The 17,437-nt window shown below is 38.5% G+C and overlaps 1 protein-coding gene across 4 annotated transcripts; it reads right to left on the bottom strand.

The window, feature by feature from the left end:
- Positions 1 to 3,604: 3,604 nt before the first annotated feature.
- Positions 3,605 to 11,339, bottom strand: tmem128 (transmembrane protein 128). Of its 4 annotated transcripts, none has more exons than XM_031895338.1 (7): positions 11,316 to 11,339; positions 9,533 to 9,872; positions 9,226 to 9,358; positions 7,074 to 7,235; positions 6,794 to 6,832; positions 5,120 to 5,229; positions 3,605 to 5,008 (listed from the first exon to the last, which is right to left on the bottom strand). In XM_031895338.1, exons 2-6 carry the CDS (start codon positions 9,630 to 9,632, stop codon positions 5,130 to 5,132), a joined length of 534 nt encoding a protein of 177 aa, XP_031751198.1. In that variant the 5' UTR covers positions 9,633 to 9,872; positions 11,316 to 11,339; the 3' UTR covers positions 3,605 to 5,008; positions 5,120 to 5,129. The 4 variants fall into 4 exon arrangements, with proteins under 4 accessions (XP_031751198.1, XP_031751197.1, XP_031751196.1 ...); XM_031895337.1 differs by having other exon boundaries at positions 11,248 to 11,331; XM_031895336.1 differs by lacking the exon at positions 11,316 to 11,339 and having other exon boundaries at positions 9,533 to 9,913.
- Between the last annotated feature and the right edge of the window lie 6,098 nt (positions 11,340 to 17,437).

The raw sequence follows: 17,437 nt of genomic DNA, 5'->3' as shown, positions 1-17,437 counted from the left end.
TAACGGTAAAAAAACAGAAAACCTCTATATCCAGAAATTAAATAAAGATTCTTACAATTTGCCTAGGGCAACTCTTATTAACTTGTACATAACCTCAACAGCTTTTAGATTACGTAGTTTTGTATTAATGTTTTTCGAGGGCTTACGCTTAATAAATCATGAAAACCTTTTTTTGTATTAATGTTTTTCGAGGGCTTACGCTTAATAAATCAAGAAAACCTTTTTTAACTCAGAAAAAAATGAATTTTAATGCTAAAAAAGAATAATGTAAACCATGAATGTTAGTAACTGCCACAAGAGGCATATTTATCAAAATGTGAGCTTAAAGTTCATTCCTATGGGATTTTTAGCATATTTATCAAAGTGTGAAAGTTCAAAGTTTTTCTGTGGTGAGCTCTAATCTTACATTTTAATAAATCTTCCTCTTAGAGGCTGATTTATCAAAATTCATATTTGTGTAAAATGTTTTTCCAGTTTAAATAACACTGAAATAAAAAAAAGCACAAATGTTACCTTATTTATTACCAAATTGGAATAAAAATAAACATGACCACATAAAATTAAAAAAAAAACTTGAATATCTCAAATTCATAGTTTTCTTGGTTAATGGGTACACTAGCTCAAAAACAAATTGAAAAACTTGAATTAACTAAATAAAATTTAATCTAGGACAGCTCCCATTTCTACATGAACTCAAATCGCGGAAAGAAAAAAAACAAATTTGCTTAACATTGAAGGGGGCATTTACGAAAATATGATTTTGTCTTGGGGGAAAAAAACAATTTATTATGCGCCAAAACCACAAGTCTCAAAGCAAAAAAAAAGCTACAACTTGTTTGTCGCAATCATGTAGAAGTCAATGGCAGATGTCCCTTTTACAACTGGAAGATCTTACTTGCTTTATAGTTTTAGAGGTTTTTTGACGTTGTCATTTGTGCAACTATACGAAAATGTGTCTCAGTTTTCGTTGGTGCTTTTTCAATTCAGATCTTTTGATAAATGACTGACATTTGTACAAATGAGTTTAGTCATGGTTTAAAAAAAACTCTAAAACCATGAAAATCCAAATGTTGGTGAATGCCTCCCTGAGTCGGTTAGTTAAATGAATCTATTTCAGATGGTGCAAAAATGATTAATGACCCTGTAGGGGGGAATGTAGTAAGAGATCCAGTCATCCATAACTACCAATAAAATCTTAATTTTCATTTTTCTAACTTTACTAGAGCATTACAAGACCCATGCTGATTAGCTTCCAGATGAAGTAGGGCAAATGTAATAAATGTCAACATACCATTGACTTCTTTTGGCTTGCTTTCATGCTTGTAGTAATTTTAAACTCATTATGCTTCTATTAGTTTTCTGTTCCAAGCTGTCTGAAATCATATTCATTTAGAAATAAAATGACAAGGAGCCCTACCTATGGTAAGCCTATTCTTTGCATTCAAGTTATCTAGTCTTAACACATAGGATAGGCATGTGCTGTGGTTAAAACACACTCATCTCTTTACTTATAGGTGTTCAGGACGAGTTGAAGTGATTAAAAAGGTGCAGCTAACTGCGAGAAATAGTTAGCATTGTGCTATACATGGCTATTAACATCAATGGCTATAATGGTTGCAGTTGTAAATTGTCACACTTATGATGAGTGCAGAACAACTCTATGGGGCAGATTTAACAATCTGCCCCTTGGAGTTTAACATCTGATACATAAACTTCTAATAATCCCATAGGAATGAATCATATTTTGATAAATTTTCCCCTAGGTAACAAAGAGCAGGGGAACTGGTTGCCACACCAGTACAACACTATGAACTATGTGTCAGCACTGAACATTGCAGCTAATACCAAAGTATTAGTAAGAAATTACTGTATCTTAGAAAACATTTTTTAATCTCCATTACATTAGCAATTATTGCTGAAGCACGTTATAATACTGTGAGTTATGTAACAGGATGCATACAATTGCCAGTAAAGCTTGGTGTCTCCATCTCTCTGTAGAATATATTAATGGGTATTTCACTGTAAAAAAAAAACTCAATATCTTCTTTTAAATTCTGTTAACATTGTGCACAGGAGATGTTCCCAACAGGAGATTAAGTGAGGACATTTTATTGGGGCTGGACAAGTAGCATACTACCTTGCAGGTTCAGAAAGCTGCCATGTGGAGTGTTGGGCATAAGGCCATTTAACATTTACCCCCTCCCTCGGACAATTTCATGTTTTATTATCACAGGACACAGTGGATCTTTTTCTTTTACACTGAATAGAAATAGACATTTGTGAAAGTGATAACAGATCCTTGCTAAAGTGATTTAATGTGATTCTATGTACTGTACACAACCTAAGCTATTAGGGCTCTGGCACCCGCGACAAATCTCCCTGTTCGCGGGCAACTAATCTCCCCATTTTTGGTGGGATGGCATTTCGGGGCGATTAGTTTCCCGCGAACAGGGAGATTTGTCGCGGGCGACTAATCTCCTCATGTGCCAGAGCTCTTACAGAGACATAAGTACCATTATTATGTGTATGTGCATAAAATATATATATATATATATACAGCTGATCAGTAAATTTAAACTGACTGTCCCTTAAGGTGGCCATACACGGACCGATTTTTTACTTACAAACGACCGATTCCCGAACAATCCGATGCTATCGTTAAGTTATCGTATAGTTGGTGGTGTACGAACGATCGTCGGCCCACTAAACGAGCCGACATTATCGTCCCCAAAATCGATCGGCCAGGTTTAAAAATTTTGGTCGTTTAACGATAAAATCTGCCAGTTGGTGTGAGTGTCAGACATTTGTCTTTCAACGATTGTTCTCTGCGCATGTCACGATTGCCAGCAGCGGAAGTCAACGACATTCGATCGTACGTAGATGTACGATCGTACGTATTTTACGATAATGATGCGACGAAATCTTTCCCGAATTATCGTTGCCCGTGGATGGCATATCGTATGGGAACTCGATCGCCATACGATCGTTTGTCGATATAATCGTTCATCGCACAACGAGCGAAATCGCCTCGTGTATGGCCACCTTTAGGTTTAAGCCACAAGAGGATAATTCCCAGACTGCAGATAAACACAGCCCCTACCCTCCAATCAATTTCGGATGTGCCTGCACCTACAGCCACTGAGTCTGCCACGGTGCAGGTATACGGAGCAGATTTCAGCCCCAAAATACCAATATGCATTTTGGTGCCTAAATCTGCTTCCGGGCCAATGCAGCAGCTCTGGGTGTAGGCACATGGAAAGGCTGTTTGCAGAGTAGGGGCTGATTTAAGCCCTTTGTGGCCGTAGCCTAAAATGCACCAAATAATGTATGTAGCAGACAAGCCTTTATTACATTTAAACACTGCAGTGGTTTTCCAGGTTATGGTCAGGCTAAACAGGTCATGGGCTTATTTGATACATATACAACATATAATGCAGCAAGCTATATCTATGGGCCTCCCACCACACCCTAATCCCCCCACCCCACCTCATCCCCACAACTCAAAAGGGAAAGCCCCTTTGCAGACTATGCCAAGAGTTAGAAACATGTATATGGATACTCTACAAAGATTGGGTTAAGCAGGTTTCAGAACCTCACTACTCCATGTGCTTTATATATATTTTATTACAATAACTTTTTTTTTATTCTTTTATTGTAGAACAGGAAAATGAAGTTCAAAAAAATATATACAAAAATATTCTTAAAGTAGCAAAAATAAAGAGACATTGTATTTATCATTTAAGAATTCTGTTAATGTATTTGTTATATTTCTTGTGTTTGAAAGTTAACATTTTAAACACTGATTTAATAATTTATAGTCATATATAGTTATATATCATTCCAAGGAAAGGAACAGTGAGGAAGAACAAAGTCTAATGTTCTTGAGGCAAACCAGCTACCCCTTTTACCAGAAATGTTCTCTGGTACAGAAATATTCCTGAATGTAATAACCCACTAGGTGCCCATTCACTAACAAAGACCAGAATAATAATGTTACATTGTATTACATAATGAGGACATCCATTTATTTCTGCAAAATATCATGGGCCTTTCCTATTAGGCCACTAAAAGAAGTCTATGGTTAATGCCAGACATGGTGGATTCTAGTAACAAATAAATATCACGGGAGCACTTACCGGTCAGCTCTGTCCTGCTCAACGTAATTGCTGACACCCAGACAGCACAAATCAGAAAAGCTTTATTTATTATTATTTATTTATTATTTATTTTTTCTGATGGTGGATTCTTGACCGGCATCTATTCACAGGTCGAAAATTCACCACGTCTGCCATTAGCCTACATCCAATTAAAGCAGACAAAACTCACCTTGATTCTTGATCAATGCAAAAGAAATATTGTGCAACATAAGTTCTATTGTGTTCTACACAAATAAGTATAAAATAGTTTATGGAAATACCAGTTTTCCTTTTTTTCTATAGCTAGTGCACAAGTATTATAGCTTTGCAATATATCAGAAACTTGGACCAATTTGTGCACAGAATGGCGGTTGGCCCTAGTCAGATAATGAATTCTAGTCTGCTTGGGCAGGCTGCAGTTAGCACTAAAATAGATGCCATTTAATCAGTGTAAAGCATTGCGTAATACATGACAGATGGCAAAATGGACAATTATATATATATATATATATATATATATATATATACATATATACACAAAGATAAATAGTCAGATTAAGAAAAACAGCTCTAATTATAAATATGTATTATGAAAAGTTGTTATATTAGCTGTGAACACCAGTTCCTCTTAGTCACTACATGTTATCAGCATAACAATATAAATAATCATTGCTGCTATGATTGACCACATGATACACAGTTTAAAATGAAACATTACTATTCTTTACAAAACAAATAGCAAGAAAGAGTGAACACTCTCGCACATTCATACAGTGGAAATTAAATTTAGAGTTAACTTGTTTAAAATTAAAATTGCTTCAGAATTCCATCACGTGTTGAGACTTTATTCCATGTCCATCCCTTTTCACCAACTGAAATGAAAACAAACAAATATGTTATTGTGATAAAATGCATTGCACTGCAAAACTGTGCATTATATCTCTAGAATAAGAATTATAAAACTGGGGAAGTGTGGCTCCTACCTTCATACAGTCATCCAAGCAGGGACACCAGCATCACCACACCCATGAACTGGGTAAAGAGTATAAATGGAGTGAAAAATGACCAGACTGGCCACAAGGCAACATTGTAACTAGAGATAAAAAAAAAAGTTAAATGTACCATACACAATCTATTCTCTCAGTGCAGGAACAGTGTTTAATATTATATCATCATGGCTTTCATTATAGGTACAGTATGAAAGGAGCTGAATAGGATACTGTAGTGCAGAGATAAATATCAACCTTCTGGGAACTGCAACCCACAACACCCCTAGTCTATCAGTTGGGCTAACGTGGACTATTTTAGGTCTTTGGCAGTAAACCCGCCCCCCAGTGAATGCTTGTGTGTGTATACAAGCAAATTAGTTTTAAAATTCTGAATTAATTGATTAATATGGAGTCTATGGGGGACAGGCTTTCCATAATTCAGGGCTTTCTGGATAAGGGGTTTCCGGATAAGGGATCCCATACCTGTATGTATATATATATATGAGGTTGCCGCATTTTACTGTTAACTACACATCGGACGCATTGAGTTTGGTAACAACACCGATGACCTCTGCACGCTTACACTCTTGTTGACTCTGGTACTAGACATAAGGTAATATTCCTTATTTTGTATATTTTTTCCTTTTAGTTTTCGATATTTTCTTTAGTTTATTGCCTACTGTTCATACCCTGGTCTTGGTGATATATTTTTGATTGCTAGTTCTCTGTCTTGGGCTTTGGTATATACATGGAGTCTGCACATGGAGTCGGGACACTCTGTTACTACACTCTGTTACTACGGTAGTTTTCTAAAATACTTAGCGCGTTTGATCCAATATGACTGATCCTTTTATTAATAAATTAATTCTCAATGTGGTTGATGACCTGTGTATGGTTAATCGACGCTGACAAAATGGATACGGACATTTTGATAATCATTCCGATGTATTGATGGACACTTTGATAATCATTCCGATGTATTTATTTATGTATATTTTTATAAAAAGCGACAGACATTCTTACAGTATTTGATTGATTTATTTGTTCTTTTTTCCGGTTTATTTTATTCTCTCATATTTAAGTACACGTATTATGTATGTATATCACTGAAATGTACGTCATGTTTAAGTCACAGTCTGGGTTTCCTGCCACACTGGATATTTAAGCTTGTTTTATGTTTGTGTGATTACTTTGAAAAAGGCTGCAGGAGTAGCCGAAACGTCAGTTCCTTGTTTTTGCTGAATAAACTACTAAATTTCATGCTAAGACCTGTGTGAAGCGGCCCGTTTTTGTTTGATTATATATATATATATATATATATACACAAACATACATACATACAAGCATCCACAGGTATACAACCCGTTATCCAGAATGCTTGGGACCAAGGGTATAGGATATTTCCATAATTTGGATCTCCATACCTTAAGTCTTAAGTCTACTAAAATATCAATAAAACATTAATGAAACCCAATAGGATTGTTTAGCATCCAATAGGGATTATTTATATCTTAGTTGGGATCATAGGTACTGTTTTATTACTACAGAGAAAAAGGAAATCAGTTTTAAAATTCTAAATTATTTGATTAAAATGGAGTCTATGGGAGACGGGCTTTCTGTAATTCAGAGCTTTCTGGATAACAGGTTTCCGGATAAGGGATCCCATACCTGTACCAGCCGGTGCTAACCAGGATCCTGTTGACAATCCTGTGGGGGTTGAAACGCATTGATATGGTGACTGTATAAAGGACTGTTTTTGCAGATCTGATGCCGTTAGTGCCTTCTATGTATTGTGTGTGTATATATATATATATATATATATATATATATAATGTAAAACTTAATGTGCAACTCTTTTGTACACAATATACGGTATACAAGACAATTGGTCCACTGAATGGGAAACCCTGTACAGCACTGGAATACACAATTTTAAATCTAGACTTACCACACGGCAGCCGTTACGAAGACAGCAACTGTTACAGGCACTAATGCTGGATACTGGTTATCATAATCGCTGATCCTGCAGTACCACTCCAGATAAACCATACAGTACAGTGCAATGGATAAACTGATAGCTAACAATATGGTTCCAGTCAGCAACCACATGCTGCAAAAAAAAAAAAAACAACAAGAAATTTGATGTATTGGATAACATACAGGGAACTGTGGAAGAACTGGTTAAAACATGGAGTATATGTGTATACAATCCATATACTGCAGGACTGGCTAGTAATTAACTGAAATATTAAATATATGGCTGTACAAAATGTAAGGCAGTACAATTAGAACAAATAATAACTTATTTATTACTTACTTTTTACATAGAGCCAACACATTTCTGAAGTGCTTTTACAAAGATGATACATTATTCATATTTAAAGGCCCCTTTTACCTTCACACTCACTATGGTCAATATTATATAGTCAGTTAACCTGCCTGTACGTTTCAGGTTTTTAGCCGGAACTGGAGTACCCTTAAAGGAACAGTAACACCAAGTATTTAAAATATTATGTACTGTTGCCCTGCGCTGGCAAAACTGGTGTGTTTGCTACAGAATCACTACTTTAATTATATAAATGCTGTGAATCTGCTAAGTGCCTGTGCCTTTTCTCCTTTAAATGGCTGCCCCCATGGCTACACAGCATATAAACTATAGTCGTCTTTCAGAGGAAAGCACACCAGTTGCATCAATGCAGAGCCACAGTACATTATATTGTAATTACTTTGATAGACTTTCATTTTTTGGTGTTACTGTTCCTTTAAGAACCCCACACAAGGTGGTTTATAGGCATTTGCCTGAAAATAACCTTATTTTTGCCACACTCTCTAAGTGTCTTCATTTGAATGTCCTCATGTTAAGACTGGGGTTATGTAATAAAAGGCACTAGGAGCAGTAAGCTATACTCACCAATCCGCAAGTAGCATTTACTGGTCACCTGTTTAAAACCAAACATCTTATTCTATAGGTTACTGTTCCTTGGCAAACAGTGCATTTTATTACATATGGGGGTATGTGCATCAACCAGGGTGCTTGTCATTATATAACACCAGGCACAATGACAGGGGAAGACCAATGTTCTCTGCTGGAGGGCAGCATGATTCTGAGGGGCCTAGATGAGTTCTTGAACAAGTATAGGTATCCAAGGCTATTGTGATACTAATATCTACAGTTAGTATTAGTGGTTGTATATATAGTTTATGTATGTGAGTGTATAGATTGGTAGGTGTGGGTTGTGTGTGCTGGGTTTACTTGGATGGGTTGAACTTGATGGACTCTGGTCTATCAACTCTATCAACACTATGTATGATGTGATTTGACAAAAATGTGGTAATGGCCAGCCAAACTGACAAAATATTAACAGAAAACTAACTCAAAGTTGGAAATTTGATATAAGCTTTTTCTCATGGAAATAAGAAAGACGGAAAAGATATGGTAAAACAGTAATTTTATTAAATTATTATGCTGTGTAAAACAAAATTTTCCTTAAAAAAAGGTGCAAAAACCTGCGTAAAATAAATGACAAATTTTGCTGTCCGAACGCCAAATTTTATGCCGTTATTGTAAAAAAGCTCTGGCGGCAGGAAAAATGATTAAAAAATGACCCCGTTTTTTATGCAGCAAAGCCTAGCAATGTGTGGCAAATTTTGACACCGCAAAATAAATAGGCCCCACGAATGCACATAACTGTCAATCCAATCTGCCTCTACTGAGAGGCAGTTACTGAAGAGAAACACAGTAATTTCAGAAATGGTACTGAATGACTGACTGATTATGTTTAGAAAGTTTCTTATTTTAATGAGATGAAGCATGGGTGGGTCCAGTTTGGCAGAATGGGGTCTGACCTGGACCCAATAACCTGTGCTTCCTTATCTTTATTAGGCAAACTGAATGTGGCACATATACAATATTTTAACTTTCCACCCACTCTCCACCGAGCACCACACAAACCGGAACCTGAAGTGATATCACAAGTGGGTCACATCTGGGAGGATCGGTGGACATAAATGAAAATTTGATAGTGTATTTTTTTTTTGTCTCACAACTACACAACCTCATACCAATATAACAACATAGGATACTGTCGTTTGTAACATACCAGCCTCCCTGAAGAATTTCTTTAACAACTTCAAAGAAGTCAATGTAATAGGTCAGAGCCACAGCTGCCAATATCCAGAAGACAGAATGGAGGTTAACTCTGGGAAGGGGTTTTTCTTTCTTCTTTTTTTCATCTATGAATAAATAAAAAAAACACCTTGCAGAATGAAAAATAACCTGCCCAGCTGCTGTAGGCTACAGGTGTATCCACAGTTACACAAAGCTAGATCCACACAATTACATCAATTGCTCAGTTGGACTCCAACTTTCATTCTTTCATTTTAACTAATTAGTGCCGTTGTACCCACCGCTGTCCTCATTCTCCGTTCCCTGAAGCAGAGACTCGGCTTGTCGCTGAAATCGCTGCCTTAGCACCCGTAAATCCTTCTCTTCCAGCAGCGACGCCATCTTGGCGCACCAGAAGTGGCAAACTGAAGGAGGAGTAGGAGGCGCCTGAACGCGTCACTATGGAGACAGAATCTTTTCACTTGCTGTGCTTGTAGTACTGAGTAGAGGGCAGTTGATTAAGGAAGTGCAAAAGTGTGCAAGTTCCTTTAAGATTTATTGCCTGTAGTTTAAGGTTTTGTTTCACATATGAAAATTCAGAGTGCGAGGGTAAGGTAAGAGAATTCCTTTTATTGCAGGGAGCTGTAAGACAAAAGTAACAGTCACTTAGTCCTGCACATGGAAACTGGTGCATCAGGTAAATGTTCCTAAACTTCTAAACATGCACTTCTATACAACTAATTCAGTATACAGGTATAAAGGATCTATCTCACTGCAGGTATAACTGTCTGGCTGCTGTAACTCACTGCAGGTCTAACTGTCTGGCTGCTGTAACTCACTGCAGGTATAACTGTCTGGCTGCTGTATCTCACTGCAGGTATAACTGTCTGGCTGCTGTATCTCACTGCAGGTATAACTGTCTGGCTGCTGTATCTCACTGCAGGTATAACTGTCTGGCTGCTGTATCTCGCTGCAGGTCTAACTGTCTAGCTGCTGTATCTCACTGCAGGTCTAACTGTCTGGCTGCTGTATCTCGCTGCAGGTATAACTGTCTGGCTGCTGTATCTCACTGCAGATATAACTGTCTGGCTGCTGTAGCTCCGGCAGGTATAACTGTCTGGCTGCTGTATCTCACTGCAGGTATAACTGTCTGCCTGCTGTATCTCACTGCAGGTATAACTGTCTGGCTGCTGTATTTCACTGCAGGTATAACTGTCTGGCTGCTGTATCTCACTGCAGGTATAACTGTCTGGCTGCTGTATCTCACTGCAGGTATAACTGTCTGGCTGCTGTGGCTCACTGCAGGTATAACTGTCTGGCTGCTGTATCTCACTGCGGGTATAACTGTCTGGCTGCTGTAGCTCACTGCAGGTCTAACTGTCTGGCTGCTGTATCTCACTGCAGGTCTAACTGTCTGGCTGCTGTAACTCACTGCAGGTCTGTCTGGCTGCTGTAGCTCACTGCAGGTCTGTCTGGCTGCTGTAGCTCACTGCAGGTATAACTGTCTGGCTGCTGTAACTCACTGCAGGTCTAACTGTCTGGCTGCTGTAACTCACTGCAGGTCTAACTGTCTGGCTGCTGTAGCTCACTGCAGGTCTAACTGTCTGGCTGCTGTAGCTCACTGCAGGTATAACTGTCTGGCTGCTGTATCTCACTGCAGGTCTAACTGTCTGGCTGCTGTAGCTCACTGCAGGTCTAACTGTCTGGCTGCTGTAGCTCACTGCAGGTCTAACTGTCTGGCTGCTGTATCTCACTGCAGGTCTAACTGTCTGGCTGCTGTAGCTCACTGCAGGTATAACTGTCTGGCTGCTGTAGCTCACTGCAGGTATAACTGTCTGGCTGCTGTAGCTCACTGCAGGTATAACTGTCTGGCTGCTGTAGCTCACTGCAGGTATAACTGTCTGGCTGCTGTAGCTCACTGCCTGCTGTCTGTGCTGGAGACAGTGTATAACTAGCTTGCAGTGTCATATAAACAATGTTGGATAACTTTATAAAACGTTAGGATAAGAATTACTACCTGTAAGACACAGGAACATTCACTTAGTCCTGTACATGGAAACTGGTGCATCAGGTAAATGTTCCTACCTTAGCTGTGCACTTTGGTTCCCCCTGCAGTAGCAGAGCAGGAAATGTTCCTGGAAAATACAGTCTTATAGGAAACAAAATGTAAGTAAGTACTGAACCTGTTTAAATTTTATTAGGGGGGTGCATAGTAACCTTATACCTCTTACAGTTTTATTTGTTTACTTTATTACACAATTTCTTTTACAGTGCTAAATGTTATTGGTGTTATCTAGCCCTATAGTGGAAATAAGGAAGGGCTGATGGGAATTACCCTAAGCTGGGGTGAACTACGGCCTTTGCCCACTGAGAGATCTAGAACAGAATTAATGCAGGATTTTGTGTAAAATAACCCCTTCGGTTTGTACAATTCCGTATTCAGTATTCCGTATTGATGTCTTAACAGTATTCTAAACCAAAGCAAATGACATTTACAATTCTTTGTAGATTTCTTGTGCCTCTCAGAAGCACCTTGCACCTTTATGAACAAATTCCCTCAGTCACAAAAAGGCAAGTGTCCGTCCAGCAAAACAATCCATATTCCAAACAACTCACTGTTATACATAGCCAGGCATACCTCCCAACATTTTGAAAACGGAAAGAGGGACAAAAATAAACGCAGAAAATTTTTTGACCATGCCCATTTTTGCAATCACACCCCCTAAATACCACTCCCATTTGACTAAATTTGGCAGGTTATTTAAAGTTTGAACACATTTCTGGGGGTTTTGGGGTCCTCTTTTATGTGTTATTAAAGTTTTGCTGTAAAAGCTGAAATTGCCCTTTAGGCTGCAAGTCTCAGTTCCCCCAAGAGACTGGTTTAGCTTATTAGTTACAATTGTATCTCAGTGCAGGGGGGGCATTTTACCTTTCTGGGCTCTCTGCCAAATGCCACTTATTTAATTAAAAGTGAGAAACATTGTATCTAAGTGCAGGTAATGCTCGTTAAGATTTCTGGGGTCTCTGCCAAAAGCTACTTTTAATTAAATTTGTATCTTTTTTAGCTCAGTGCAGGAGATCAAAGGGAAATGAGGGACTTTTCACTAAGAATCTGGGACTGTGGGTTGAGCTGTCAAAAGAGGGACTGTCCCACGAAAACGGGGACAGTTGGGAGGTATTAGTCAGGGTTAACACCTGGCCAATATTTTACGAGCCTGGCCAGTAAAAATTATGATCACAAAGTTATTAATAGGGGAAAAAGATAAATAGGAAGGCCGGTATTTTTTCCAGAGATGGCAACTCTATACATGAGGGCTCATACAATACCCCACAGAGTGTACAAAGTTTGCACTTTGCCCACTGCTGGGGTGGCATTTCCCTTGAATCGAGTGCTCCATGTAAAAAAGTTGGGTGGGGGGCATGGAGCCACAAGATACGGAGCATCAGGTGTTTCCTGTATATCATTGAAAACAGTACTTAGTGATGTGATCTGTTCTAATTGGTGCTTATTGATGTGATTTGTGTCACATGTGTTACTGAAACTTATTAGATATTAGAAGTCACAGAGGAGTTTCACACCTTGTATGAAAACACTCACCCTTGGGCCTTTATATGGTCATGGAACGCCTTATAATATCCTTATATTTTACAAAACGGAGTACATTATTTCCTATATAAATAAGGAAAAAGAAACATTTAACCACACTTAATGGGATCATGTGCAAAAGTAAAAAATATTTATTGAAAAAACACTATTTATTGAAGAGCGCTAACTGTGTTCTTCCTCAGGGACAAACAAAAAATTTTTTTTTATCCCTAAAGAAGAACACAACTTGTGTCTGAAATGTTGGGCTTTAACTTCTTTAAATGATCCCACCGAGTGACTATTTACCTATCACCTTTACCTGCACCCAAAAACGTTGATCTATTGGTGTGCCCTTCTGTGTATTCCCTGCTATATTTTTAAAATGGTGCCCAGTGATGTCATCAGTTATACTTGGTACTTAGTAATGTCATTTGCAGGGCCGGAACTAGGGGTAGGCAGAAGAAGCAGCTGCCTAGGGCGCAATGATTAGGGGGCGCCAGGCAGGAGCCTCTCCTGCCTACCCCTAGTTCCCCTACTTTGCCATTGCCCCCCCTGCTAATGACAAGCGGCGGGGGCAATGACCCACAGCATCGCACCCCCCAACTGCGCATGCGCGCCAACGGAGGGGTCATTTGTATCACATGACTCTCTGAAACGTGTGCATCTGAAAAAATATAATAATAGTAGAAGTCACCTCTATGACCCGTAAGAATGTCCCATAAAATGGTCATAGAACTCATCAGTGAAAAAGCCGTATATTTTACAAACAGGGATATATTATTCATCTGTAGAATTGGGCCGGTACTTACTGCACCATGGACACAATTGTTTTGTTTTTTTTTACCCACAATGCATATTTCCAGGGTCATTGCCTTGTCGGCATTATTTCCTGTGGGTGTGAATGTGACATGTGTGGCTAATTCTTTTTGTGCTACCGTGCTGCGGAGATTGACTGTGGGAATCCTGGAGTTACCGCCTTGTTTGGAAATGGCAGTAGCTCCAGGGTTCCAAGAGCAGCTTGAGTCAGTAGATTCAGTTGTGCTCAATTCAGAACAGGAGGCAAAAAAAGGAACAGAATCTTGGTCACAGGCATTCTGAATCAAACAACAAAAGAATTATTATATTTTATTAAAATAATATAGACATGGTGCATCTGCGGCTACAACAGAAAATTTTTCAAGGTTCAAGGGTATCAGAGCATGAGATAGTTCTTAGAGAAGTTCAGAGTTTGTATGCTATATATGAATAACATCCAGCTTCCCTTTGATACAGCTGCCAATCAGAGCTCCCAGATGTTTCTGACACACATGTGCCATCATAGTGTCTACCTGTTTTATGCCAGTTGGCACCCAGAATACTTTAAAGTCACTAATGAAGTGCCTTCTGTGTCTGCTATGCAGTCTACCCTCTTCATCAGACTGAGCCACCATATTGCTGGTGTATAATAGGGAGTAGTGAAGCTGAATTACTTATTGTCACTCTGTTTCAAACATGCCTTCTCCACCCCCATTTACACAGAGGTGTAACTAAAGAGGAAGCAGACCCTGTAGTTGCAGGGTGGGCCAGGAGTGCTGAGGGCCTAGTAAGGCCTTAATTAATGAGCAATATATGGTAGAATAGGTTAACTTACCAATAGTTTGGGGCCCTAAATTGAATTTACTGTTGGGACCAGTAACATCTAGTGCATCTACCAAAACAACTGACTTCTTAGAGAGCTCCAATGCCTCACATTGATGGAACCAAAGCAATATCCCATATTGAAGAGAACTAACAAGATAAAACTTACTTATGTATAGGTCTTTAGATGTAACTGGTTCATAATTAAATGTCATTTTCATAAGGACATTTACTTTACAACAATACTTTCATTGCATTGGCTAAGCAACAGTTTAGTATAAACAGGTAATCTGTTCTGCAAGGACCACATTCTTTTTCAAGACAAGCTTTTGAGCTATTCTCTCTCCTCCTCTGGTAAGCAAGGCTAATTTACAAAGGCAATATGTTGATGGTTACTCTTTCCCAAAATTGTCGTTTTTCCCTCAGGAATACAATTCCATGACTGGGTGACTCTGTTGTAGTTCTAAAATCAATATCTGGTTACCAACTTAAATCAGATTGAAAACAATGTGTTGGATTTTGTTGCTACGGGAAAATAGGGAAAAAAAAGTCAGGCAACAAAGAACTATAGAGTAGAGTAGACAACCCATGAATGCTTGCAGATTGTATTCAGATAGTGTACAGGGTTTCCCCTGACTCTTTACATAGGTTTTTTGCCTATTGTCTATGAATGCAGTACCCTAAGCTACAACAGAGCTAAATGTAATCATACTGACCTAAACTGTAAATTACTAATGCACTTTCATATGTAATTTAACAGAGCTAAATGCTGTTAATATTTGACGTTGTATGATTGAAACTCCTTTATTAATAACTCCTTTATTTTTCCAGAAACTCCTGATATATGTCCATAAACAATGCAATAATTATACTTTTTAGATGAATTCAAAGATCCTGTTATTTCATGTCATAAACTAAGCACTATCGTGGTACTTAAGTAAACTGAAATTTGTGGCTATATTTTTCACTAGAGGCGCTACAGAAAAGGTTTGTGGGTTTTTGTGGGGAAGGGATGGAAATACAGTTTCATTCTTTTATTATACTTTTATGGCTTAAGGTCTGTTATGTGCTTTATTCTGGAGCTAATAGAAATTCCTAAGGGATATTTAGATAGATGAGGAATTATTAACACTTTATGAATCAAGACAAGTGGTTACAGTTTCCTGGGTTAGGGCTTTTAACAAGCAGTATGGTGGCCTGGAGGTCAGGTCCTTAAGTGAGCCCAAGGGTCTCCAGTGCAACACCGTTACAATTGCAAGAGCTTATATATCACTTTTTATAAATCATGAAAAAATATAGTATACCCCAACATGACAACAGGTCCAAGGAACTATAGTAGGCACAATATAACATATATATTTATTACTTGCAAACCTACTAACATTAGTTTTTTTATTTGTTTCAGTGTTACACTCCAGTGTCCGGCTAGGGTTTCCAACCTTTGCTCTATTTTGTGACTACATACTTTTCTGGCTTCCTCATCCACAGCCTGTTGCCCAGACTTAACCTGAACTCTTACAACCTTGACCTTCTGCCAATAATACCGGCCTAACCATTGGCTTCATTAATTCTTTAAGCTTCACTAACTTGCATCCGGTGGTTTTGTGTAGAGCGAGTTCTAAAAACCCAAGAGTTCCCCACGCAGTGTTAGTAATCTCCTGAAAGGAGATATTGTTCCATCGGTCCTCGAATCATACACTACCTAGTGCATAATGTTACATCAACCACAACTTTATCTCTGTGTAATGCTGAGCTATTAGATTAGGTGATAACTTTAAAAGGAATACTTGTTAAAAGCATAGGCAGCTGCCTACCATAACAGGTTCATGGATTTTAAACATAGGACGAAGCCTTGAGTGGCCTTGAACATCTATGAAATGTTTATAGAGCAAGCAAATTATTTCACACTCCGTTATTAATATCAAAATAAAGGTCCACCAAAATAGTTTTTTGCATTCATTCTGTTAGGGTCAGAATTCAAACAAAAACAGTGTTAGAGTAAGAACCCACAGAGCGAGTTTCTCACACAACTTCAGATTACCGAAGCAATGTGAAGGGCTTTCCACTGGCGACTTCTACTGTTGACAGTGGAAGTCTTTTGGAGCGGTTACTTGCCCGTGATAGCAGAGATCTATCTTGGGCGAGTAACTCACTCCGTGGGTTCTTATATATATATATAAAAATGGATCTTAAGTGTTCCAGCGCACAAATAGTTAAACAATAGTGTGTCTTTCAAACTACCAAAACAGATGCTATAATGCTTTGAAGGGAAACTGCATGCAAGGGAACGTGGAATCTCCTGCTTCTTGATTGTATAGCAGAAATTTACACTTTATCAAACAGGATCCCCAATGGCCAGCCAACAGGGCCAGAGTGATTGGGACACAGCCCCCAGATTAAGGGCAAATCAAACAATTTACCAAACGTATCCCTAACTTTACAAAAGATCAAAAGAAAAAAGTTCAAAAAGAAAAATCACATTTTATTGGAAAATCCATATTAAAAGCATACAAACCCTGAAAACACGCCACCTTATGCGTTTCGTACCCTAATGGTACTGCCTATGACTAAGTATTTTTAGGGTATGAAATGCGCAAGTCGGGGTGTTTTTGGGGTTCGTATGCTTTTAATATGGTTTTTCCAATAAAATGTGATTTTGGGATACATTTGGTAAATTTTATAGCAGAAATGCTTACTTACAGAGCCCTAGCAAAAAGGAAAGCATATCAGATCAATCCGGACCAGTAAGTGCAACAACTTGCTCCTTTTCTATAAAAGCAATTAAACAGCAGGGGCAACGCCCATAGTGTGATTCGTTTTATTATCATAAAAAGTAAAACAAAATATTGTACTAACATGTAATAATGTCTTAAGCACAATCAAAGTCACTTAGCGATGCAGTTCAGCCCAGGGTGCAGTGGAAATTTCTTTCACTTTAGAGTAATGGGGTTGCCTTTGTCCCTACTCAGATGTGTGTTCCACCCGCTTGCAACCAGAAGTGACG

The sequence above is a fragment of the Xenopus tropicalis genome, chromosome 1 (genome assembly GCF_000004195.4).
Source record: "Xenopus tropicalis strain Nigerian chromosome 1, UCB_Xtro_10.0, whole genome shotgun sequence".
Lineage (NCBI taxonomy): Eukaryota > Metazoa > Chordata > Amphibia > Anura > Pipidae > Xenopus > Xenopus tropicalis.
This window is presented reverse-complemented; position numbering and strand designations above follow the sequence as displayed.

Bases quoted from the DNA above. Each gene is read 5' to 3' on its own strand.
- tmem128 (XM_031895338.1), bottom strand. From the start codon at position 9,632: ATGGCGTCGCTGCTGGAAGAGAAGGATTTACGGGTGCTAAGGCAGCGA. The intron at 6,833-7,073 runs GTAAGTCTAGAT...CAACCCCCACAG, and splicing joins TTCGTAACGGCTGCCGTGTG to GATTGTCAACAGGATCCTGG. The intron at 5,230-6,793 runs GTATGGGATCCC...TTTTATCTCTAG, and splicing joins GTTAGCACCGGCTGGTACAG to TTACAATGTTGCCTTGTGGC.